This window comes from Mytilus californianus, unplaced genomic scaffold (genome assembly GCF_021869535.1).
Source record: "Mytilus californianus isolate M0D057914Y unplaced genomic scaffold, xbMytCali1.0.p SCAF_6, whole genome shotgun sequence".
NCBI lineage: Eukaryota > Metazoa > Mollusca > Bivalvia > Mytilida > Mytilidae > Mytilus > Mytilus californianus.
In genome coordinates this window covers 85,603,703-85,629,321 of record NW_026262712.1, presented here as the reverse complement: position 1 = coordinate 85,629,321, position 25,619 = coordinate 85,603,703, and the positions used below count along the sequence as shown (strand labels likewise).

At 33.4% G+C, this 25,619-nt stretch overlaps 1 protein-coding gene across 2 annotated transcripts; it reads left to right on the top strand.

The window, feature by feature from the left end:
- Positions 1–1,543: 1,543 nt before the first annotated feature.
- On the top strand, positions 1,544–25,619 carry LOC127706518 (uncharacterized). Of its 2 annotated transcripts, none has more exons than XM_052211184.1 (7): positions 1,544–1,589; positions 12,041–12,163; positions 13,686–13,709; positions 14,695–14,924; positions 17,089–17,254; positions 22,366–22,626; positions 25,044–25,619. In XM_052211184.1, the coding sequence occupies exons 2-7, from the start codon at positions 12,049–12,051 to the stop codon at positions 25,184–25,186; spliced, it is 939 nt and encodes a 312-aa protein (XP_052067144.1). In that variant the 5' UTR covers positions 1,544–1,589; positions 12,041–12,048; the 3' UTR covers positions 25,187–25,619. The 2 variants fall into 2 exon arrangements, with proteins under 2 accessions (XP_052067144.1, XP_052067143.1); XM_052211183.1 differs by having other exon boundaries at positions 12,033–12,163.

Below are 25,619 nucleotides of genomic sequence, written 5' to 3'. Positions count from 1 at the left end.
GTAACCAACCATATATCTATCTACATATACATATACATCTATCTATCTATATATATATATATATATATATATATATATCATATGAATCTATATTATGAATAAAAGCTGTGGCCAGATATCGCCAAACCATATATGTATTTTGTTTTAATGGCACCATCTGAGATAATGGAATTTAAGTAAATAGACTTAAATTCAGTTATCGCTGGGGCCACTGACGGATTGTGTTTCATGTTTTAGATGTACCTAACATGAGTGACGTTATATTCTGTGACGTAATTTAGTCCTTTACAGAATTTCATCGCAGCAAGCAAGCTGTTTAAATTTCGTTAGCGGTAAAATTGAAAACCCGCCCTCCCACTCCTTTTTTTTGTACGAGATACTGCTCTTTTGTATTTATTTTTCAGGTTTTTGTCGGTGACAGTGGTAATACAGATGTGACTGATGATGTTAACTTGTTTGCTGTTGAGAAAAGTGACTTTTATTTGAACTTTGAGCATCATAAATAGATTCCCAGTAAATGGCAGAATTCGCTGCATAGAATCTTAATGTTAACTATGAAATTTTAGATTTTTGGATAATACAGACTACACTTGTGTATCCCACGGTGTTTTCTAAATTTAAAGCACCAGTGTATCCCACGGTGCATCTTTACATTTTTATATATATCTATCTATCTATCTGCAAAGTTGCCATATTATCTTCGGGTAACCAACCATATATCTATCTACATATACATATACATCTATCTATATATATATATATATATCATATGAATCTATATTATGAATAAAAGCTGTGGCCAGATATCGCCAAACCATATATGTATTTTGTTTTAATGGCACCATCTGAGATAATTCTTACACATGTAAAGTTGTATTTCTTTATTAACGTACTGAATAATGGCAACAATATTTCTTTGATTTCTAGCAATTTCCAGTTTACTATCCACATTCGTATACTGAAAAATCTACAGTTTATTATCCACATCCGTATATACTTGCTAGAAATCAAAGAAATATTGATGCCATTGTTTAATACGTTAATAAAGTAATACAAATAGACAGGACATACTAATAAAAATTAAAACACATTGATTTTTTTTTAATATGCTTACCGAGTCCCTGTGAAATGAATGCCTGTAAAAAAGAAAATCTGTCTAAATTGTATGTATGTTTATATTTTTACATGAACATTCCATGATTATATAAGAATACACAAATAGTTGTAGCCATTGTTTTTTTTTTTTTTGTTGTTGTTTTTTTTTTTTTTTTTAACTTTTCGCATGCAGAAAGCCACTGTAACTCCTATATAATGATACTGGTAACAGATTTATTGTTTGTACTTCAACTTGATTTTGCCAAAACCATGCATTTAATTAAATTCGTATGTTTATTCAAATATATAGATATTGTCTATTGTCTATTTACCGACCGTTTTTTAGCAAGTTCTTCTTTCAAAAACTTTATTTGATTCTCATATTGCTTATCAAAGTATTAGTCATTTTTAAAAAGCAGAAATCCCTGAGTCTATAAATAGATTATAATCTAACACTGGATTTTTGTGTGGAAGATTTTGACGCGTGTTAACAGGTAAATTTAAGTTATTGTTTATTAAGTATGTTTGTCTTATAATAATGATATAAGCTTTAACTGACACCTCAAGTAACTTGAACCATATGACACCATTGATATTGTTATCTTCAACATTTGTATTATATTTTGGATATTCAAATATTTTGGCCTCGATCGTCACTAAAGAGACATAAATTGTCGAAATATGCATCTGATGCAATAAAATTGGTACCGTTTGTGTTTCTGGTTGCTTATGATAAATCACCAGGTAACGTAAAATCTTACATTGCTATTTCGATATCATGTACATTTAATAATTTTATCTAAAAATATTTCACAAAACGTTCAATGTTCGAAAAATTCCCGCCCGTATGCGTGTGTTTAAAATAATATCAAAACTGTTACAAATGAAGAAAACATTGGCAGCAGTAAACACTGAAATAAATCAAATATATATATTGGGGTTAAGCAAATAGATGAGAGAACACAATTGTTCCTTATACATCAACTTAATATGTCATTTGATACCATATCATGATAAATTTATCAAATAGTCATTTATATAACTCCATGAGTAAATAAATGCCAAAGTTAAGCGATACATCACAAAACATTAACCAGAAAACTTTGGTTTTTTGGCACGACAGCTGGAGAGATGGATCATATCCCTGATCTTAGTCATGCTGGCGACAGTCAGATAAAGGAGACCGATGCTTCAGTACCGAGGTAATCAGAAAAACCTACTAAATGCAATGCCGAAAGAAAATACAAGTTCTCGAATATCGTATTGACATAAACTCACAGATATGATTGTTTTAAGTCCTATTTTAGTTTTTCTGGTCCTTTTTTGTCATATAGCTTCTGAAGTTGTTTCGTATTTATAAATCCATGGCTGTCAAATGTTTACGTATGAGTTTTCCTGATGAGAAAAGTAAATCACAAGAAGAAAGGCTCGTATTCATTTATTGGGGTTTGTTTTGGCTGCTTTATTTCAAACCTATTTATCTAGTTCTTACGGATTCCAAATTTAAAGCAGATGATATAATCAAGCAAATTACAGCGTCCCATATAAACTCTACTTTAACAGGACAATATTTTGCATACTATTGGACTTTGACAATTTTTGTAGTATATCGAAACACTGTGAATACGAATGTAGGAAAAAAAGTCGCGGGGGAAAAAGTCACGGATAAAAAGTCACAGGAAAAAAGTTCACAGGAAAAAGGTCACAGGAAAAAGGTCACAGAAAATAAAGTTAATAGTAAATTCAGTACATTAAATTTTAATATATTTACTTTTTTATATATATTTTTATTGAGATGAAGGCAGGAACATATACATGTTTTATATGTTTCTTTTGTATTGAAAAAGTCACATGAACATTATTTGTTATTGTATGTAGTAAATTATATCAACTGAATAGTGTTTCAGAATATTTCAGCATCTGTTTATATTAAAGTAAAAGGGTATGGTATTTTAATATTTGTGTGTATTGCAATTAACCAAAGTTAAAACAAAATGTTCATGAAAATGTCAAGTTTTTTAAACAATTCAACAGCCAGTTATTAACTAATTTACTAGCTTCAATTTACATTTCCTGTCAATCTTCTGCTGTCTGGACAGATTAACACTGAAACTATAAAAAATGTTGGTTTTATTTTATAGCATATCATGTATTTACCAATGAAGTTCAGTATAACTTTAAAAGAAGAGAAAAGCAATGAAATACTATCTAAAATTTCTACGAAAAGTTGACATTAGTTCCTATCAGATTTGTGACTTTTTTTCCTACATTTATCATTTTTGTTTATAAAATTTGTGATTTTTTTTCCTGTAAAATCTGTGATTTCTTTTCCTGTGACCTTTTTCCTGTGACTTTTTCCCGTTTACCGTGAATACTACCCCTTACTATAAAGTCTGTCTGAATTTTTGCTTGTGTCTTATCATACTGAAAAGTATGAATTATGTCTGACTTTGTCTCAAAATATTGAAAGGAGCAGGCCCAATAAGACCCCTTTTTGGCCCCAAAATATAGCAGATTTACAAAATTGTTAAAATGTAAATTTTTAGCTATTTATTGGAAAGAAGAATACTTCTGTTACATAAATATGGGCTGTTTTTGACAATACAATGCATATTTATCGGGTACTAGCATCATTAAGTCATGCTAAATTACTGAAATCCTCGAAATTTTAGCATTTTTGTTAATTTTTAGACGGTTTCAGTCTGAAATGGGAGTGGCCGCATTTGTGTTCATTCTTAATATTTAAATGTAAGTTGTATTTGATATTAATTCATAACATAAATAAAGGATGAGAATGAACACGGATGCGGCCACTTTCATTTTTGACAAAAACCATCTAAAAGTGACATATTACGGCATATTTGATAGATTTTTCATATTTAAGCTTGCATTTGAGCGTCTTTAATGACTAAATCAGTTAAAATCTTTCACATAAACTAATTGAATCGACTGAAGTAGACACTTAAGTGTTTAAAAAGTGTCCAAAATATTTCATTAGATGAACTTGAATTTTGAGGCCAAAATCGGCCCTTACCGGACCTACTCCTTTTTCTTAATGCATTCTAATCATTTGTAACGGGTATATAAGATGCAGTTGTTTAGTAATATAAACATTTTGTGGTTTACTTCAGGTTGGCAAATTATCATTAAAGTGTATGCAAAACGATCATATGCATGATATATTTCTAACTTTATAAGAGAGAGGCGGAAGATGACGAAGTTGTGAATGAAAGTCACATGTCGTGTATGAAAGTCACATGTTACCGTTGCAGAATATCTGCTCTATTGTATCACCGCTGCTTTTGAGACTGTATGTAAAATGGCGTCTTACTATGCGGTATGGGTTTTACTCATTGTTGAAGGCCTATATATGTTAATTTCTGTGTCATTTGGTCTCTTGTGGAGAGTTGTCTCATTGCCAATCATACCACATCTTCTTATTTTTATCTGAATCTATTGTGTTCTTTCCTCAGAAATCTTGAATTAACCTGACATTTTTGTAGAAAAGTTAAGTTAGAAATTCTAAAATCTTGAAAATTACACAAATTAAGTATTTACAACAGCCACGAATACGTATTAGGGTGGTACCTAACACTACAGGGAGATAACTCTGTAAAAATCAGCTAAACGTTTTAATTACGTTGTATTGTTAAGGAAATATTAAGCTTCTCAATGATCAAAATTAGTGTTTGTCAACCTGCTATATAACCAACGAAATTTTTCTGATAAAGTGGTTGGTTCAAATTTTTTGTAATTTTTATTTTTTTGTCAAAGGGTCAAAGAAGACATTTTGTCAAAATTTTATGAAAATTAAACGAGCCAAATTAATATTAGTCAAGGTGTTGGGTACCACCTTAATACATCCCAAATGTAACGGTACATCCAACTGCTGATTTGAACTACTTCTTTTCACATCCCATTTTGGTGGCAACGTTTTAATCATTCGTATCTAAAATCTTTTTCGAGTGATGCTCTTCTCCCTTGACCAAGATGTGTAGTGATTAATGATCATGGCGATAGTCAGTCAATTCAGATCTGACCCTAATAGTGTGGGCAGGATATCACAAATGTCTATTGAAAGAAAGATCTGGCTACATTCATAATCACTTCTAATGCCAATCATATGATTGATAGTTGACAATTTGAGTCGCCAACATTCTGGTACCAGAATGTATACTGTACATTTGTAGATACACAGTGTTCGTGCAAGTACCATTGCAACATATGATGTGACTGATAAGTCTGGGCATGCGGTATTTGCCTGCAAGTCAGGCATCGTAACCCTGTCAAGATCATGCGTGTGTGTCTGTTTTTCAATGTTGTTTGACTGATTACTACTTGACGGGAAACGCCCAAGTGACGATTTAAATCTATTTAAAGAGACAATATAAATCAATGGAGACACGTTGCGAAAAGGCTATTTATAAATTCTTTCGATTGGACTTTCCGATATCGAAGTCATGACACTCAACACTTTAAGTGATCACAGAAACAATTGGTCGTAAATAAGCGCCCCTAACTAGTTGCTATTTTGAAGTTTTCCTTTGTTCAGTTATTTGATAATAATGAAATAATAAATCTATTTTATAATAGTGTCACGCATTGACTGACATACATTATACAATAATGAATACATTATAAATAAACAATCAATACGCATCAACTTTGAAAACATATTTTTACACACTCGTCATATAACCGTCATTTAACCATCATATGCAAACTGATGTATATTAGGTTTTCATGTAATATTAATATAAAGAAATAAAACTATTAATAAAAGATTTAAGCATTAAAAGCAAACATTGATATTGAATAGTCTATACCTTGCCTTGGTTAAATAATTAGAAAGGGGGTGCTAAACAAAATTAACGGGGAAAATGAATAGAATTTGCATCAATTTAAAAATTGTTATTAATCACTCAAATGTGGGAACCTTAGGATGCAAAACGTCCAGTGGCAAATATTTCATGCATTACAATAAATACAATAGGTAGGTCCTGTAAAAGAGGCGTCCGGGATGAAGGTGGAGGAAATTTTGACTGCCACGGGAAAATGAGGATATATTGGATAGGGACAGAAATTAAGCCTTGCAACAGGTCATCCACGGACCCATCAAAGAGTTGTTGTAAGGGTCCTTGGCACTCTTTTTACCCGAGGCATCGGATTTAACGTCCCCATTATGACTGGACGTGGGTGCGAACTTGTATATCCCGCACAGCCAAACGGACGCCCCACTTTGGCGAGAGTTTTACTGCCGGTCGGAGGAAGACCAATGGTAACCATATTTCTATTCCCCAGTCACCCTTGGGTGTTAAGTTGCACATAGACAATTAGTGAACATCATTTAATAATTCACAAGTATAAACAGTTATTGTTATGATTGTTTTATGTTTATACGCGTATATCTAGAAAGTGTTTTTATATGAATGAATCTCGTTCAGAGGTCTCTGTTTAGTGAAAAAATCCATCGTTAAAAAAAAATCTGAATTTTGTCCGTTACTGAAATGTAGAAAAAAATTATCCATTGATTTCCGTAACTGTTAAAAATTAATTTTTAACTGAATGAATTTTGTTAAAAATTAACAACTCCCTTTAAATCCCATAAAACTATTGAGATACGGGCCTTCTTACATGGGAAATAAGTCTCACAAGTCACGTAGGCATAAAATGCACGCATTTTGGTACATGAAAGAGGGTCAATCCCAATTTTATAGAGTCGAAATAAGTTCACTCAAAGGCAAATAACTAATCTTTTAATGATATTGCAATAGATTATTTAAATTGTCTAAAACAAATTAGCACAGAGAAAAAGATACCTCCAGCACACCAAATGTTGATTGGCCCAGGGCGATATTAAAATATGGTCAACTTGAATTTTTCCCATTCTGTACGCTGGGTGTATAAAGACGTAGCCACGTCAGAATGTAGAGATAGTGTCGCGCTCTTTGCACGTTAAGAACCCCTGCAACAACTCTTTGAGTGGTCCGTAGGTGGCTTGTTGCATGAAGGCTTAATTGTGTTCCTTTTCAAAATTCCCTTAATCCCGGTCGTCCCTTTTTACAGACCTACTTATTGTATTTATTTATAATTTCTTTCCGTCCTGAACATGCCTGAAATATTTGCAACTGAACGTAAACGGAGCTGTGGTATAACTGTCATTGTGATAGATATATACCAGAGACCAAATAACTTGGATATAAACATTAAATGTCACCGTACAGCCTTCAACAATGTGCAAAACTCATATCTGTAGTGATGTTTAAAAGGCCCTGAAATGACATGAATAAGTTTATTTTTTTAAACAAAAGCCAACTAGCTGATTTGCGATTAAGAAATAAACGAATACTAATATGACAGAAAGCAACCAACGACAACGTTTTATTTTGTTTATCTTTACAACTTACACTGGAATCAATGTAAAGTCAGAAGAAATAGAAAATTTTCTAAGCATGATGTCTGAAATGTTCAGTTGAATTATGAAGTTATGAAGGCTTTAACTCATCAGATCGATACAAAGCAATAATACATCTAACAAAAACACAGACTGGACGTGGTAGGGTACTTATACATCTCCAAAATAAAAAAGACATTAAGTACAGATCTGAGAGTACTCACAGTTACTGACAGCTAGTTCAAAGTTAATAACAATTAATAAAAACAAATCACGCATTTAAGACTAAAATATCAATCAGTACACATCCAACATCCAATGGATTTAGTGTAAAGACGTCATTAACAGTAAGGGAAAGTCTTAGATACATAATTTTTTTGTTAGTTGTTATTGGCTTTGAACTAGCTGTCAGTAACTGCGAGTACTCTCAGATCTATACTTAGTGTACTTTTTGTTGTTAGGGATGAGGGATGGATAAATTACCTGCCACGTCCGGTATGTGTTTATGTTTGATGTTTTTCTGCTTTGTATCGATCTGATGAGTTAAGCCTTTTTCAACTGATTTTTGTAGTGTGTTCTTATTGTTGTGCTGTTACACCACTGTCCCAGGTTAGGGGAGGGTTGAGCTCTCACAAACATGTTTAACCCTGCCACATTCTTTATTTGCCTGTCAGGAGCCTGTAGTTCAGTGGTTGTCTTTGGTTCAAGTTTGTTATATTTGTTTTTCGTTAATTGTTTTGTTATAAATTAGGCCGTTAGTTTACTCAATTGAATTGTTGTGACCTTTTATAGCCGACTATACGGTATGGGTTTTTCTCATTGTTGAAGGCCGTACGGTTGCCTATAATTGCTTACATCCACTTTATTTGAACTTTGGTGGATAGTTGTCTCATTGGCAATCATACCTCATCTCCTTATTTTTATACGACCGCAAAAAAATTTTTGTGGTCGTATATTGGTATGACGTTGGCGTCGTCGTCGTCGTCCGAAGACACATTGGTTTTCGCACTAACTAACTTTAGTTTAAGTGAATGGATTTTTACCATAAGGTTCAATACCACAAAAGGAAGGTTGGGATTGATTTTGGGGGTTATGGTACCAAAAGTTAAGGAATTAGGGGCCAAAAAGGGGCCAAAAATAAGCATTTTTGTGACTTTCAGACATAACTTGTGTGTTAGTGTATGGATCTTTCTGACATTGTACCACAAGGTCCCATATCACAAAGGGAATGCTGGGATTGATTTTGGGGGTAATTACCTCCAAATTTTATGAATTAGGGGCCAAAAAAGGGGCAAAAAACAAGCATTTTTCTAGTTTCATGACAAAAACTTGTAAGTGTATGGATCTTTATGAAATTGTACTACAAGGTTCCATATCACAAAGGGAAAGCTGGAATTGAGTTTGGGGGTAATTGCCCAAAACGTTTAGGAATAAGGGGACAAAAATAAGCATTTTTCTAGTTTCCAGACAATAACTTGTGTTCAAATGTATGGATCTCTCTGAAATTGTACTGCAAGGTACCATACAACAAAGGGAAGGTTGGGATTGATTTTGGGGGTTATGGTACCAAAAGTTAAGGAATTAGGGGCCAAAAAGGGGCCAAAAATAAGCATTTTTGTGACTTTCAGACATAACTTGTGTGTTAGTGTATGGATCTTTCTGACATTGTACCACAAGGTCCCATATCACAAAGAGAATGCTGGGATTGATTTTGGGGGTAATTACCTCCAAATTTTATGAATTAGGGGCCAAAAAAGGGGCAAAAAACAAGCATTTTTCTAGTTTCATGACAAAAACTTGTAAGTGTATGGATCTTTATGAAATTGTACTACAAGGTTCCATATCACAAAGGGAAAGCTGGAATTGAGTTTGGGGGTAATTGCCCAAAACGTTTAGGAATAAGGGGACAAAAATAAGCATTTTTCTAGTTTCCAGACAATAACTTGTGTTCAAATGTATGGATCTCTCTGAAATTGTACTGCAAGGTACCATACAACAAAGGGAAGGCTGGGATTGATTTTGGGGGTAATTGCCTCAAAATTTTAGGAATTAGGGGCAAAAAAAGGGGCAAAAAAACAAGCATTTTCCTAGTTTCAGGACAATAACTTGTGTGTTAGTGTATGGATCTTTATGAAATTATACTACAAGGTTCCATATCACAAAGGGAAAGCTGGGTTTGAGTTTGGGGGTTATTGCCCTAAACGGTTAGGAATTTGGGGCCAAAAACAAGCATTTTTCTAGTTTCCAGACAATAACTTGTGTTCAAGTGTATGGAACTCTCTGAAATTGTACTGCAAAGGACCATACCACAAAGGGAAGGCTGGGATTGAGTTTGGGGGTGATGAATCATAAGGGGGTTCAAAAATTTGGGGGGGGGGATTTTTTTTTTCCTTTTTTTTCTTTAAAATTTTCCATTTTAAATTGGTTATTTCTGAATTATATATAAAAACAAATAATAATGATATGGTTTGAATAGGTAAATTAAAAATTTTTAAGTTCTTAGACCACATTCATTCTGTGTCCGAAACCTATGCTGTGTCAGTTATTTAATTACAATCCAAATTCAGTGCTGTATCAAACTTGAATGTTGTGTCCATACTTGCCCCAACTGTTCAGGGTTCGACCTCTGCGGTCGTATCAAGCTGCGCCCAGCGGAGCATTTTATTGTGTATAGTATGGCATAACCCGAATAATCCAGTCGTAACCTCGAAAGGTGGAGAGAATCGGAGACGGTAATGGCTTGAATTATTCGAGTTAAGTATGGCATGTCTACTGCAGATTTAAGAACTATGTGGAATTCTCTTCGACGCCGATCTGAAATGAACAATCACCCTTTTTAGTCAAAGTCTCATTTTTACATAATTATGTTAATGCATTCATCAAATGTTGGAAACTTAATTCGTCTGCGCAAGTAATACATCATCATCAATTCAGCGTATAGATATATACTAATGATAATAGTGCCACCCCACATTTCAGAACATTTACTCATTCTGCTTTTATGTAAAATAAAAATAGAAGAACCGCAAAGATACACTCCTGTTTCACGCCGCTCGTGACTTAGAACCACGGAGTTAAGTTATTACTAACACGGACAATATACTTGACACCTGTACAAAGAGACTGTAAAGCAATAAAAAAAACTTTCCGCGTATAACAGAAAGTTGCAATTTATGAACCGTATCGAAATCTCTCTTCGTGTTGATGATACATGCAATGTTTGATTTTCCTTGAGATTTTCCTATTGCTTAAAGTTAGATATAATTGTGGTCTTCACAGCTTCTCTAGTGTGTTTCCGGAATTCATTTTGTTCTTCACATAAGCGTTCATCATCTTCTAATCATTTACTAAGTCTCATGTTTAAAACAATATACCAAATTTTACAAAATGAATAGGTTTCAGATAATCGTCAGAGTTTGGTTTCATAATTCATTTAATGACCCATAGTCCTTTAGGAGGGCACTTTACCGAAAACGAAACATCCATAAATAGTCCGATACAGAAGATCGAAAACCGTTTCATTTTTCAACACTTCAGCAGGAATGTCATCAATTATAAATGTCGTCCTCGTGTTTTTCTCACATAAAATAGCTTACAAGACTTTTCTCCTGATCGGTTCGAGTACCATAGTAACGTTCTTGGGATTTATTGGTATATCGCGTAACGGTGTACTGATTTTAAAAGTAATGTTTTAAACTTAAGCGTTTTTTTTTAATCGTTCCAGAACCTTCGACTTATCGGTCTGAACTGTCCAATCATCATTTATAATCGCATATGGAAAACAATCTAATTTTCCCTATCGATAGCAAAAACAATCTTGTTGATTTGAATATAGGGTTTATCCTCTATTTTCCGTCGTCGGTTCTTTTTGTGTTCAATCTTTCAATTTACCGTCATTTATTTCTCCCTGAATAACATTTTTTCTTAAGTGAGCGTTTAATAAAATTAGAACTACAACAATTAAGCCTTTTGTTCGACAACAACAACTGTATTTCATTGGTCACTCATAATATCATTCCAGTACTGTAACAGCTTATGCCTATATTTTTTTCTCTCACAAATATAAAATTGTAAACTTTTAACTTATTTTCCATTTCTCTGTATTTCGGAGTATGTGTAATACATATATATCCTTAGACGTACGTATTTAGAATTTAGAATTGTTCCATGAACTTTGTTACTGATGTCTTTAGTATACAGATATTCGACAGTGATCGTGGACACTTTTTATTTTCGGTTTGATTAACAGCTCCGTTCCTTGAATTGAACATTGCTTTATGCTTTGTAATGGCATATCACAAAACACTAATGAGTGATCTCGACTTTTCTGGCATATAATTAAATGTAAATCGCTTATAACTTTCCACATATAAAAGATGTGGCTCACTGTGTCAAGAGTCCTATGTTTAATTCTCGGAAGATGCGGTGGATATTTTGGATGTTTATTGGTTTTCTGTAAAGCATGTATAAGTTATTTGCCATAATATTTTCCACTTTTACATATTTTGTAAGTTTGTTCTATTTGTTTCGTTATCTTTTTTAGGAATGCAGTATGAAATATGTTGTTTGTTATCATCCACACAAACTTTTTGAAGTTCCTGATGATGGATTCATACGTGCTGATATTGGTGATTGTTTCTCTTGTGTTAAGCCAGAAAGCAGAAAGCCATAATGGTATGTAAAACATAACGACTTATCATGATTGTCATTAATATCATAAAATCTATAAAATCTATAAAAAGAAAAATTTAAAAAAGGTAAGTCTTACATCTTTCATTTTATATACATTCTCATGGTTGCTTATTTGCTGTCCGCTTTCCCTCTTTATATTAACTTTTGATGTTTCCCCATTCTATTAACATTAAATCTGTCGTCTAGTGCGTTAACTGTACAAACTGTTCATACGCCAATGCCTTAAAAATGCTTAACTTTTTTTTTCTATCGTAAGTATTATTGATTGAATACTCTATACTGCCTCGATCTTATGGTACTAGCAAATTCGACTTGCATGTTGCATAAATGGATATGATTCGCTTCCCTGGCCTTACACGCGACATTTAGGGAAAAGAAAAAAAGACTGGTCATTATTGACTCAGAATAATGTCTCCAGAGGTGACGGGGACTAATTATTAAGGGCCGTACGTTGGCCTATAGTTGCTTATTTCCGCTTAATGTGGTGGATAGTTTTCTTGCTGCTGATACCACATTTCCTTATTGATTTATCAGATTAATGTGTCCAGATGAGACCTGTTGTGGAGTCTTACCATTAGAACTTACACAAAAATCTCCAAACCAGCGTATAGGTGAAGTAGAATTCAAGGTTTTGCTTATATTACATCCTGGATATTGAAACATTTCCTGACGGACGTCACACATCAATTTACCCCTCTATCATTATACTTATTTCAGATCGAGAATCTCAAAACTTATATAGATGTGTGTAAATAGTGCGTGTGTCTGTTCTTCCTCTTATTTTATTATAACATGAACATGTATAAATGAAATGACAACGGTCTGTTATCTTTTTCCCGCATGAAGTGATATATTTTGTATCACACTGTAAGAAGTATGATATGAATAATTGCCCAATAGGTTGGTCAAAGATGGCTGTCACATTTCCCCTTGTCAACGGAGATTTGTTATTTCTTCAATAATATACAAACCATTCGCTTGTTTCTCCTGAAAATATTCTTTTTGTCATATTTGATTCATTCTTAAGCGTACAAAAGCTTGAAAAAGTCGGATGTAAAAAGTATTCCGGGTTTAGGGCAAAATATGATATGCTATTTCAGAGACATATAAAAAGTATTATCTGTTTCTGGTTTCAGTATTTCATTCAGCAGACATATGTGAAGTGAAGCTTGCGAAATATTTTTTTTCCCAGGAAAAAGATATTTTTAATATAAGAGAAATAGATTTAACATCTCGTAAAAATTTGACATTACTTCACATCAACTCTCTTTAATATTTGATTTGGATAATATATTTTTTACAAAAAAAAAATCGGTAAAGGCTTATATTTATTGTTATATTGAAATTAAATAACTCGAGTCAATATCAAGCGATATCCAATTATCACTCAATATGAAACTTATAACTATGAATGAAGTAGGGCATATAAACTGTTTTTAAGTAGTACATTTACTAATTCTATTGCAAAAGTAGTTTATCATATTCTTTTTCTCTTTATTGCCAGGAAATGTTGAGAAGATGCACTATGGTAAGTTATTATAAGTTTCTGAAATATTTTGTTTTACTTTTTTAATGCTTAAACTAAGATGAACGATGTACACATCAATCAGACACTTTATCATTTGTAGGTGCTTTATAGATTAATCACATGAACCGGTACCAATTTTACTGCACCTGATGCGCATTTCGACAGGGATGCTGGAGACCAAAATAATTAAAAGTCAAATTCTAACGTAGATTAAGTATCGCATTATTTAATGAAGCGATTATAATGATTGCGAGATGGACGAAGCAAAATCATGTTATAGGGCATAAAAATAAACTAAGTAACTCCAATAATTAATCGAAAAGTATGGAACTTTCGAACCCCGTTCAGTTGTACTCAAAGCTAAATGTTAAGCATTCAAGATCACAGATAAACATCGGAGTATACATGTCATGTTGAAAAATTATGAAAAAGTATAACCAAATACATAGCAATAAAGTAAATTCAAACGGGAAAGTCCATAAAAACTGACAAAATCAAACGTTAGACTTTATCAACCAAAGGAACCGTCATATTCCTGATTTGGTACAGGTATTTTCCGAAGAAAATGGTTGGACAAACCTGGTTTTATAGATAAATTTACCTCCCATTTGATTGACAATTGTTTATGTAAAAATAAGGAGATGTGGTATGATTGCCAACGAGACAACTATCCACAAAAGTTCAAATAAAGTGGAGGTAAGCAATTATAGGCAACCCTACGGCCTTCAACAATGAGAAAAACCCATACCGCGTATAGTCGGCTGTACGTTCAGTTACATTGACAAAACTGGGTAAGCAACCAAAACAGACATAATAGGTGACAATAATTGTGACCCAGCAGCCAAAACTGTGTAAACATACATCACAGGCATACAACACAACTGACTAAAAAATTAAAACAAGCATATAAATAAATCCAACAAAGACGCCACCAAAATGATAATCGATTACTAGTTTAATGTATAAGTACTCAGATATTTTTCAGATTTCTTCGACTCGGGATGTGGAAAATTAAGATACGTGAACTTTGATTCAACATACCAAGTAGAATGTAGAAATAAATTTTGCTTTGGAAAACATGACAGATGTATTTTGCCATTCACCGGCAGTAATCCAATGGACATAGTGTGTGCACAGGTCATTGAGCTACAATGTGTAGGTCAAATAATATTACGGATAGACTATCGTGGTGGATATAACGGTACCGGTTTTAAGGTATAACATTTTCCTCTTCATACATTTTTGTTGCAGGAGATAAGGAATATATTGTTATTTAGACAGCTACCAAACAATAAAGGTTTTCCAAAACTCGACGCCAAGCAAAACCCAAAACAAAAAAATTGTAAAACAATCAAAATTCATACAAAATTTCAGTCTGCTTTCGCATGCAATGAATAATTAGATGTATATAAACAACAGTTTTGACACCTTAACATTTTGAATGCATATTATACCTATTTAACAATTTTTGTTGAATTCCTTACACGAAAATGTACGTGTTACTCAAAATCTGAGATTTTTCCACACAAACTCTTTTTACCCCATATTTGACACCGAGAAACAATTTGGAATAGCATATTATATCTGATTAGCAATTTATGTTGAATTCTAGCATTTAGAAAAATGTTGCTGAAAATGTGTTTCTTGAACCAAAAAATGATATTGTGCCAATTTTAATTTCAATTATGACATCTTAAATCACTTTGAAATAGATTATTACAGCTATATATCAATTGTTGTTAAAATCCTAGCATGGAAAGACATTTTTCAGATTTTGTGTTTTTTTAACAAAAACTGAGTTTTCACCGAACCTGTTCTACACTTTTAATTTTTTTGGTAAATAACTTTTGACACCAAGAGAAATTAAGAAAGCATATTATACTTTGGACTTTATATCAATTTATGTTCAAATCAAATGGTGTATCTCACATTTGTAAAAAAAACAACAAAAAATACATTTATCAATCTGCTCAGGCAGTCTGGTCTATCGTATTACAAAGAGGTGCTGAGGGACAGACATACATAGTGATTTATATAGGGCACTCGACGGGGCCCTACTAAGATAAAGCAACACGTATCCTACTGAAACTCGGGGTAAATAAACTCATTATAGATACATACCAGGCTTTAAATCGGCACGCCAGACGTGTTTTCTTCCACTGGGACTCGGTTAGCGGATATATATCTATGTTTTTATATTGAATAAACTATAGACAGTAAACTGCACATTACTAGTAAACATACAAATCTTGGCGCCATCGTTGATAATTTAATACGATTAGACAGGAAATACAAAAAAAAATAAAATTCCAATGATTACAAAAATGAATATCTGATTACCGAGTCATTGTGGTTTTGTCTACACAAGACTCATCAATGAAGCTCGAATATGAAACGTTAAAAAGGCCAAAGTAAGTATGATAACTCAAGTGCTCAGAATGGTTATCATAAGTTACAAGCGTCGAGTTGCTCGGTAAAACCTAGCGATAATTCGTATTCGGTGATGTAAAGAAACCGAGGAAGGTAGGACGAGATTGTGGTTTAATCATGGTCCAATAAAAAAAATCCAGCAAAACCTTTGTTTTGATTTCTTGACCGCAGACGTTTGGGTATAGGAAACGGATATTGTATTTTTCATTGTTGCTTAACATATTCATTTTCTATGTTTATACCAGATATCTTCCACCACTGCGCATGTCTCATCTAGCTTTAGGCGAATTGATACAAACCCCTTATTTCACTATCCGTACTAAAGATAAGGTTGGTTTAGTATTGATAGCTAATGGAGTAAAAACCGACGACTCTATGGTCAAGAGACAATCAACGGTCCACTAAACACTATACAGAAAACTAATCATTGAGCAACATGAACCACATTACAATTTGGGGTTAAATATGTGCTCCGGAAAGGTAGGACGTTCCTGTTCAATTAGTTACAACCGTCGTGTTGCTCATATGGAAGGTGACACATGGAACATACATAAATATCGGTTTTCATCTGTGACACTTAATACCAAATACTAAAACGAATTATTTGTCTATTTTGGGTTCTCAAAATAGTGACTTTAAGAGTTTCACTTATAAAAAAATAAGCTACAATATAATTTTCAACCGGAAGAATATATAAAAAATCTAGGGTCCTTTTTATAAACGGTCAATGGAACTGATCACAAAAAATGAAACGGATTCTTGATGAAATGATTGTTGTATAATTTGTTGGGTTAACTTTATGGCTTTTTGTGTATTTTGTTTGTTACAAGCTGTTTGCATGCGATTTTGACAATGATACATATTAATTATTATAAATATGTTACTGAGCGCAATGCAAATATCGTTGCTATATATCATCTTTATTTCTTATATTGTATTATTCTTTCAGGAGTATAACTGTTTAAGAAAAGTGGATAAGAAGAAAAGATATTGCGGAAAATACATTCACATTACATCATTGCAAAAACAAACAACCAACGTTGTTCATTCGTCGATAAAAGTATGGATAAGAGCTTTTCGAAATACATCAGACGAGATAAAAATGACATCAAATAGTATGTTTCTTACTATTTTACATTCCTTATTGGAAAATGCAAACTTTCTTAGAATGTGAATTTTCACATATTTTCAAACACATAAAATTCCCCCAAAATACATATAAAAGGATAATTTGAAATACCAAAAGTATCAGACAATAAATAAAGGCAACAGTAGTTTACCCCTGTTCAAAAGTCATAAATCGATTGAGAGAAAACAAATCCGGGTTACAAACTAAAACCGAGGGAAACACATCAACTATAAGAGAAAAACAACGGAACAACAGAAACACTGAAGTGCAACAAAAACAAACGCCAACATACATAGAAACGAACTATTTGATAACAACTGTCATATTCCTGACTTGGTACAGGACATTTTAAGAAAACAATGGTGGGTTGAACCTGGTTTTATGGCTAGCCAAACCTCCCGCTTAAATGGCAATGTTACAAAATATCGCTAAGATGACAACACTACGTGACAGAAATACAGCACAAACAAACGCATGAACACTCAGCACAGAGAAACGCACAAATAAATAATATAATAGTCGTTACAACATGTAAAAAGCAGAATAACAACGAACATCTTCCATTAACGACAGCACAGGACATCACAAACAGTGACGCATTTTTGTAACGACTATATAATCTTGAAACTCATACAATTATTTTCACAATACTAGTCCAAACAATTATCATGACTATAACGGTATTGAAAGGCTGTTTTAGATAAATGCTGTGATGACGTCATAATTATTTGGACTAACACAATACTTTATCCATGGAAAATGGAAATTAACTCGACTGTACTGACAAATTAGACATATGCGAAATGTACCGAAAATACAAAATTCAAACCACAAACGATTAGACATCACACAATATCCAACCGAAACCACAACAGAAACATAAAAAAAAAAACCTGAATGTTGGGTGTATAAATACCGAGACACGTCGTATAGCAATGCAAATTCACACTCGGCAAAACAGTCACATTCTGGAATAGGTCACGTTCAGTACTTAGAAGACAGACGACATAGATGTTGAACCACAATCTAACACGTGGTAAAAATGTTATTAGTTAGTTTAGACACAGACACATCGTATAGATCAACCAATTCGTGATGATGTCCATAAAATTTACGGAGTGTCATTTTTAATCTTTCCTCCTCATAACTCTGTTGGAACAGTTTCTGCGTAAGGAGCACACACCTGTATATGAAGTCCGTATAGTGTGAACATGCACGAGCATAATGTTTCAATTGAGGTATGTAAACACAATACGACGGAGGAGAGGGTATGTTACTGCTGAGAAATGGGAAATTGATAATTGGGAAGTTGAAATTATCCCGCTTGTCATAGAATTTAGTGTGAAGTCGTCAATATTGAGGAAAAGATCAAGGTATGAAGCAGTCCTTCTAGTATCAGTAGTATCCGTTATTTCAATTTCACTGGGATATATGAGATGTCAGTACTGACTGAAATATGGGTTATTCAGTGATAGGACATCATCAATTTATCTGAAAGTAAAATTAAAGAATTTTGCAAGGTGCTTTTTCTTTTTGTCTTTAAGAAGGTTCTGAACGAATTCTGCTTCGTACGAGTACAAAAACAATTCGGCCATAAGGGGTGCACAATAAGTACCCATTGGAATACCGATTGTCTGTTGAAATATCAATCCTCCAAACTCAACAAATATATTGTCGATTAAAAAGTCCAGCATTTTGATAATATCATCTTCAGTGTATTTTCTGATAGAACAGTGTGGTTCTTCACAAAATAAGAATTAATATAACCCAAAACAAGAAATTTATACCTACGATTCCCATTTTTATAGAAAAAGCTCTGTTTAATAAGATGATGAAGTCGATCTTTCAATTGAGCATGGGGAATAGTAGTGTAAAGCGTAGAAAAATCAAAGGTCATAATATTGCTGCAAAATTGCAGAGATTGTGATCTAAGATTTAGCAGTAGATCTTTAGAATTTTTGAGAATCCACATCTAATTGACACCACTGGTTGAATACTTGAAGGCCGTACTTTGACTTATGATTGTTTACTTTTTACACATTGTGACTTGGGTGTGACTTCAGCCCGTTGTATGAATACTACCGTATTATTACAGCCTTTTGTCATCACAGGCTGTTTCCTAGTATCGATAAACCTGAAAATCATCAACGGAATTTTCAAAATTAAAATATATAAAAAGAGGTATTGATTTTATTAACGTATCTAGTATATTCAATGACTTTACTTTCCATAGCCAAATACCTCCATATTTAGATAATACAGAACCACGTTTTATTTCGTATTAGAACAATAAACCCAGCAGAAGTTTGATTTTTTATAATACGTCAGTAACATCAGACGTCAATATAGAAAATAATGCTCCTTCCACTAGTTTTAGATATGTTCCCTATGGTCATGTCATTACATGAGATCTCAACCGTGAGGTCAAAACTTTTCTTAAGAAAAGACCTAAATATCGTCCTCCATCTATTATAGATTGGAAACAGTGTCGTCAGGTCATTAAAGACGCTCTGTCTGCCTACTGTGAAAATGGGGTGTAAACGTGAAAAATCTGATAAAAAATCTCTAGAAAGTTATTTGAATTAAATTATAAATACTGTTATATTCGTATATCTCATTTTGACAACAATTCTGAAATTAATAATAGGGTTCATGATATACCCATTTCTAGAATAAAAAATAAACTCCAAGTACTCGCAAAGCGGTTTGTGTTCGTACCGGCAGACAAAGCAGCCTATAATGTAGTGGTGTTGTGACGCATATACTACACGGAAGTTTTCCAAAACGAAATTATCAATTCTTCTTCATTCAGGTCCGTACGCTCCACAGAGAGTCAAATTGTAAACAAGCATATCACTGCCACTACCCAGCTTAAAGCCTCTTTCGAACATTTGAAATTCCCGACTATGTACTGGTTACCTAAATTACACAAACAACCATTTGAATTCCGTTTCATCTCCGCATCCGCATCTAGTAAGTGTTCTTCTACTAATCTGTCAGTGCTTCAAACTACCTTCCATTCTACTATCAAAGAACTTGTTATTAACTTTTGTAATAAAGTTTATGAAAATAATGGTACTAATTATTTTTGGAGTGTTAAAAGTTCTTTACAGGTTTTAGATAAAATACGTGCTATTGATGGTCCTTTTAATTCTGTTGACAGTTATGATTTTTCTACTCACTACACTACACTTCCACACAATCTTATCAAGAAAAAGTTTTCGTATTTAATTAAATGGTCTTTTGAAAAATCTCATTGCAAATTTATTTGCTGTAACTCGTTCAAAGCCTTTTTCTGTAACGAAAAAGGAAAGTATGCTAGATACACTTACTGGAAATGTGAAGATATGATTGAAGCTTTAAATTTTCTCCTGGACAACATATATGTACGTTTCGGCGATAAAGTGTATCGACAGGTAGAAGGTATTCCTTAGGCACTATATGCGCCCCTTTAATAGCAGATTTATTCCTATATTGCTATGAATCACAGTTTATGGCCAAAATCAGTAAAGACACGTCATTGTTACATTTAGTTGACACATTCAACAATACCTACTGTTATCTTGATAATATATTTTCATTAAATAATCCAGAATTGTCTAAATATACTACCGAAATGTATCCAAAGGAACTTACTTCAAATAAATCTAACATAAACAGCAGTAGTTGTCCTTTTCTAGATTTAGACATTTCAATTTCTAAAGGGAAACTCCATACAAAAATTTACGACAAAAGAGACGATTTTTCATTCTCTATAGTTAATTTTCCTTTTCTAGACGGCGATATTCCTTTAGCTCCATCATACGGTATTTATATATCCCAACTCGTTCGTTATGCCTGTGTGTGTAGTGATGTCATAGCTTTTAACTAGCTTTCAGTAACTGCGAGTACTCTCAAATCGTGTTAATTTGACCTGTTGACACAATTTGTAATTCATTTCTGTTATTCAATGTTTACTTATTTTGTGTACCACCTTTGATAAGTATTTAGTATGACGAAAAAAAATTTCACTTCTGTACTCGTACTATGAATAACAAATTTATTTTGTAAAAAAATGTTTCTGTACTCCTAACAACAAAATTATTATATTTAAATTTACCTGTGTACGTTACTTTATTTAACGCCATTTTATCCAAGGTTAAAGTTGTCTTTTTGACATTGAAACATCTTTTTTATTCATATTGTGTCGAAGATCAAACTTATTCGTTCAGTGTATATTTACTTGTTTTTGTGTATTGTCTTTTTGCTCGAGTTAAGCCATTTCAATTGATATTTTATTGTGTGTCTTTTTATGTTGTAAGGTTATACCACTCTTTTATGTTAGGGTGAAGATTGGCGCCTGTGAAAACGTTTAAAACCGCTGCATTTTTATGCACCTGTCCTAAGTCAGGAGCCTTTTTTTCAGTGGTTGTCGTTTGTTGGTGTGGTTCATAAGTGTTTCTCCTTTCTCCTTTTTTATATAGATTAGACCGTTGGTTTTCCTGTTTGAATTGTTTTACACTAGTCTTTTTGGGGCCCTTTATAGCTTTCTGTTCGGTGTGAGCAAAGGCTTCGTGTTGAAGGCCGTACTTTGACCTTCTATTTATTTACTTTTTACACATTGTGACTTGGACGGATAGTTGTCTCATTGGCACTCATACCACATCTTCTTATTTATACTAAAAGAATAGCCAAAACCAATACATTTTAACTTTGGGAGTTTTAAGAGGTCTTTTTTTATATACTGCTACAAATAGTGGCAAACATATTCATTATATATTCATTTTAAAAAGCTAATGAATAAAATCCAAACAATGTTCTAAACACTTCATGTTTGCATTAAATTCTGGGATCACTATCGAACGTATTCAAGAGGTGACAACAGACATTTGCTCAAATAAAATAATAAAATTCACGAAAGCAAAAATGCATAACACTACATGTTCGTACTCCATATATCGGGAACAATGACAGAATATTGCATAATTGCAAATGGTATAAGAGCTAGAAAGTAAATTAATATGTGTTCTAATACTTAACTTTGATTTACTAGGACATTATGATATCATGACTAATTGGAATTAGTATATTATTACGATTGCTTTATATATATTTCAGATCCAAAAACATATGTTGGTTCAGTCATATTGTATACGTTGGTAACACTGCTATTGGTTATCTTGGTTATAGCTGGTGTGTTATGGTTGCACCAAAGACGACGCCAGAGAAGAAATACAACAGATCCAGTCAATTTGTCGTACCAGACAAATAATGTAACTGGACAAAATCATTTGAGAACTAATGTGTCAGTTCGTTATGGAGTTGTTCCAAATGAATACGTTGATCTCGAGGGTGTAACTCATCACGGGAATAGGCCACGTAAGTAACATTCTCGGTAACATTTAACCGAGGATAACATTTGATTGTTCTACCATCACAAAGTCACATACAAGTTACAACAGAGATGATGATGTTTCATTAAAGACAATAAAAAAATTAAAACAACGAAACAATTGGTCACATTTATAATAAAAGAACACGTAGACTGAGAGTCAAACTGAGTCTTTAAAAATATCAATGTTTTAATAGCTTAAACTGTATGGATTACTTAAAATATCACGAAAATTGTACTTGTTCTGGCTTTTTGAATGCCTCAATGAGACAGACGAGAATAGGTTAGCAAAATATCTTCATAAATAGACGGAATTTTCGGTTATTAATGATCTTCAACTTCGTAAAATTGATTTGGTTTTGCAACTGTTTTGATTCGAGTGACAATGATGAGTCTTGTGTAGACGAAACGCGCGTCTGGCGTACCAAATTATATGCCCGACTATTTGCGACGTCTCTATACTTAACCCGTTGGATGTGTATTGATTGATTCTTTAATCTGGGAGAACATGATTTATTTAGTAGTTGTAACTGGCTTTGAACCATCTTTCAGTAACTGCGAGTACTCTTATTTCTGTGCTTATTCAATTGTTTTTATGTTAGTTGTTTTTGTGCCTCGTACCGATCTTTTGAGTAAAGCCACTGATTGCTACTGATTTTTAGCTCACCCGGCCCAAAGGACCAAAAGAGCTTTTCTCATCACTTGGCGTCCGTCGTCCGTCGTCGTCGTCCGTTAACTTTTACAAAAATCTTCTCTCAAACTACTGGACCAAATTTAACCAAACTTAGCCAGTCATCATTAGGGTATCTAGTTTTAAAAATGTGTCTGATGACCCCACCTGCCATCCAAGATGGCCGAAATGGCTAAAAATAAAACATAGGGGTAAAATGCAAGTTTTGTCTATTATTTTGAGACTAGAGCAGAAATGTTCAGAATGTCAAAACTGCCAGACGACTTCTTATAGGAGTTATTGACAATGACAAATTTTACCATTTTTTTTCATTTTTGCCTATTATCTTGAAAACTATAATAGATAGACACTTGAAATTGCAAAAATGATCAGCAAGACAAGTTCTATTAATAAGTCTGCACGGTCGAAATCGTTAGTCGACTCCTTATTAGAGTTATTGCCCTTTGATGACGATTTTTACCAATTCTTTGCATTTTTGCCTTATATATTAAAAATTATAGTAGATAGACAAAAACTTGAATAAGCAAAAATGATCAGCAAGACAAGATCTACAATTAAGACAATAAGGAGGAAATCGTCCGACAACTCCTTATTGGAGTTATTGCCCTTTAATGATGATTTTTACCATTTTATTGGTCTGATATGATAAAAAATATAATAGATGAATAGACACTTTAAATAACAAAAATGACCAGCAGGGAAAGACGTACTAACGTGTTAAATTTTGCCACTGTCACTCTTTATAGGAATGATTGCCCTTAAATGAGAATTTTTTTAAACCCTCTCTTGTGTTTTGAGCAAAAACTAAAGAAGATAGAGAGAAACTAAACCGACTAAATGATCAGCAATACAAGATCAACAAAACAGAGATTTTCGTCCTGAATTCTCTTCTCATCTTCAATGTTGGAGAGTGTGTTTTGTTGAATATGTACATAGACCAAGGTGAGCGACATAGGCTCTTTAGAGCCTCTAGTTACAGTATGTTCTTATGTTGTGCTGTTACACCACTGTCCCAGGCTAGGGGAGGGCTGAGTGTCCACAAACATGTTTAACCCCGCCACATTCTTTCTATGCCTCTCCCAAGCCAGGAGCCTGTAGTTCAGTATTTGTCGTTGGTTCATGTCTGTCATATTTATTTTTCTCAAATTGTTTTCTTAAAAATTAGGCTGTTAGTTTTCTGGTTTGAATTGTTCCACATTTTTCATGTCGGAGCCTTTTATAGCCGACTATACGGTATGGGTTTTTCTCATTTCTTCCGCACGGTTGCCTATAATTGCTTGCATCCACTTCATTTGAACTCTGGTGGATAGTTGTATCATTGGCAATCATACCACATCTCCTTATTTTTATACTGATATCTGTGTCAGATGAGTTTAGACAATACTTAACCTACAGATACTACAATCATGCTGTCCAACACACTAATATCGGCGGTTGTACATCATAGTATACCTAATAAACACAGGGTGTAGAACTGAGCTGGAGTGGTCCACACGATCTACTATAATAGTTGATCACATGCAGGTTTAAAAAAGGGAGCCGAAAGATACCAAACTCGCAAGTCGAAACGAACGCCATGTAAAAGCTCCTATATAGACTTCAAAAATATACCCTCTTGGTTGCTTAAATGTGCAGATTTGTTTAAATTACCGGCATAATCGCAACACGCACACACACATTTATACAATATTAACACAAGTTTATTAATTACAGACGAACCGTCTATTATTCCTTCATCTGTACCATTGGAGACTGACCAACAACCACCAGATCATGATATGTACGTGGACTTATCTGTAGATGCAAATAGAGACACTGAGCGTGGTACAGCTGCTTACCAGACAATATGGGACTGACAAGAATATACGCATTGATTCAAATGACAAATGAACAAAACATTAGACAGTCTTAACTGAAAAACTGGGAAGACGGGATTTTGAAGATGATAATAATAGTAATAACTAGACTGATAAAAAATGCAGATGCAGGTATAAAAGATAGGAGTACGTTGTTTACACTCCAAAACACGACTATTGCATTCAAATATGTTCCACAATCAACATATCAGAATTTGTAACCACTACATGAGACTTATTATACTGGGCATCAAGAGTAACATTCACTATTAAGCTGGCAAATGCGTTCATGAAAAACAGTTTTATTTTGGTGCATATTTGTATATGATGACTAGTTCAGTTTGTATGTGGGAAGAGAAACACGTGTGCTTAATTATGAAAAAATAAATGTAAAGGATTCATATATTGTGAAATTAAAATTGCATGAAACGTT